Raw genomic sequence first — 717 nt, 5'->3', positions numbered from 1 at the left:
GAGACCTCAGCCTTCCCTCTAAGCCGTGAAGGGTGGGATGCACTTTTGGGGCGAGAAACGAGGACACAGCCACAGAATATAACATCCGATGTGTGCTTAGGTGGAGCATATACAAACGAGTCTTTAGATCCACAGGTTGTCTGCTGCTCCGGCCATCCCCGGAGGCCTTTTATCCAGCGCAGGTTCTCATTGTAAACACGCACTTCGTGTTTAACGCCTAAGTTACGCCGGGTGTAAACTAGCCTTTCTGTTCCCGTGAGTTTACTGTCTGTCTGTATGAAGCTGCGGATAGGAGGCTCAACACCACTGACATACCAGAGTTTTGATTTGCAGGGGAAAAACAAACATTCCAGGCTTTCAGAAAAGCGGTAAAATCGCGAGCAGGTGACCGGGCTGATCCTCAAACAAACCAAAAATAATTCCTCCTTCGATTTTGTCTTGGGGACTTCGCCCGCATCCCTGCGCCCGAAGGCTGCGCAGACAGGCCGGAGCCGCGGCCGGAACGCGCGGCGCGGCGCCTCCCACCCGGCGCTATAACGCCGCGGACGGTCTCCGCGCTTGCGCCTTGCTGGTCGCGGTCCTGGTGGGTTCGTGGTGCGAACATGGCGGCGTTTTCGGGTACGTGGTGCTGGGGCAGGTAGGGGGTGTCGATTGTTCCCTCGATAGCAAAGCATTGGGAGAGCCTCTCGCCTCCGGAGCTGCCGGTGCCTTGTGGGG

General features: G+C 57.0%; 1 protein-coding gene across 1 annotated transcript in view; it reads left to right on the top strand.

The window, feature by feature from the left end:
* Nucleotides 1-598: 598 nt before the first annotated feature.
* The window catches only part of DDX1 (DEAD (Asp-Glu-Ala-Asp) box helicase 1), a 20,085-nt gene continuing 19,966 nt past the window's right edge, over nt 599-717 (top strand). The window contains exon 1 of the mRNA XM_010145959.1: nt 599-618. Within this exon, the coding sequence (XP_010144261.1) occupies nt 603-618 (16 nt within the window). The 5' untranslated portion in view covers nt 599-602. The remainder of the gene's footprint in view (nt 619-717) is intronic.

Source organism: Buceros rhinoceros, unplaced genomic scaffold (genome assembly GCF_000710305.1).
Source record: "Buceros rhinoceros silvestris isolate BGI_N320 unplaced genomic scaffold, ASM71030v1 scaffold37651, whole genome shotgun sequence".
Lineage (NCBI taxonomy): Eukaryota > Metazoa > Chordata > Aves > Bucerotiformes > Bucerotidae > Buceros > Buceros rhinoceros.
This window is presented reverse-complemented; position numbering and strand designations above follow the sequence as displayed.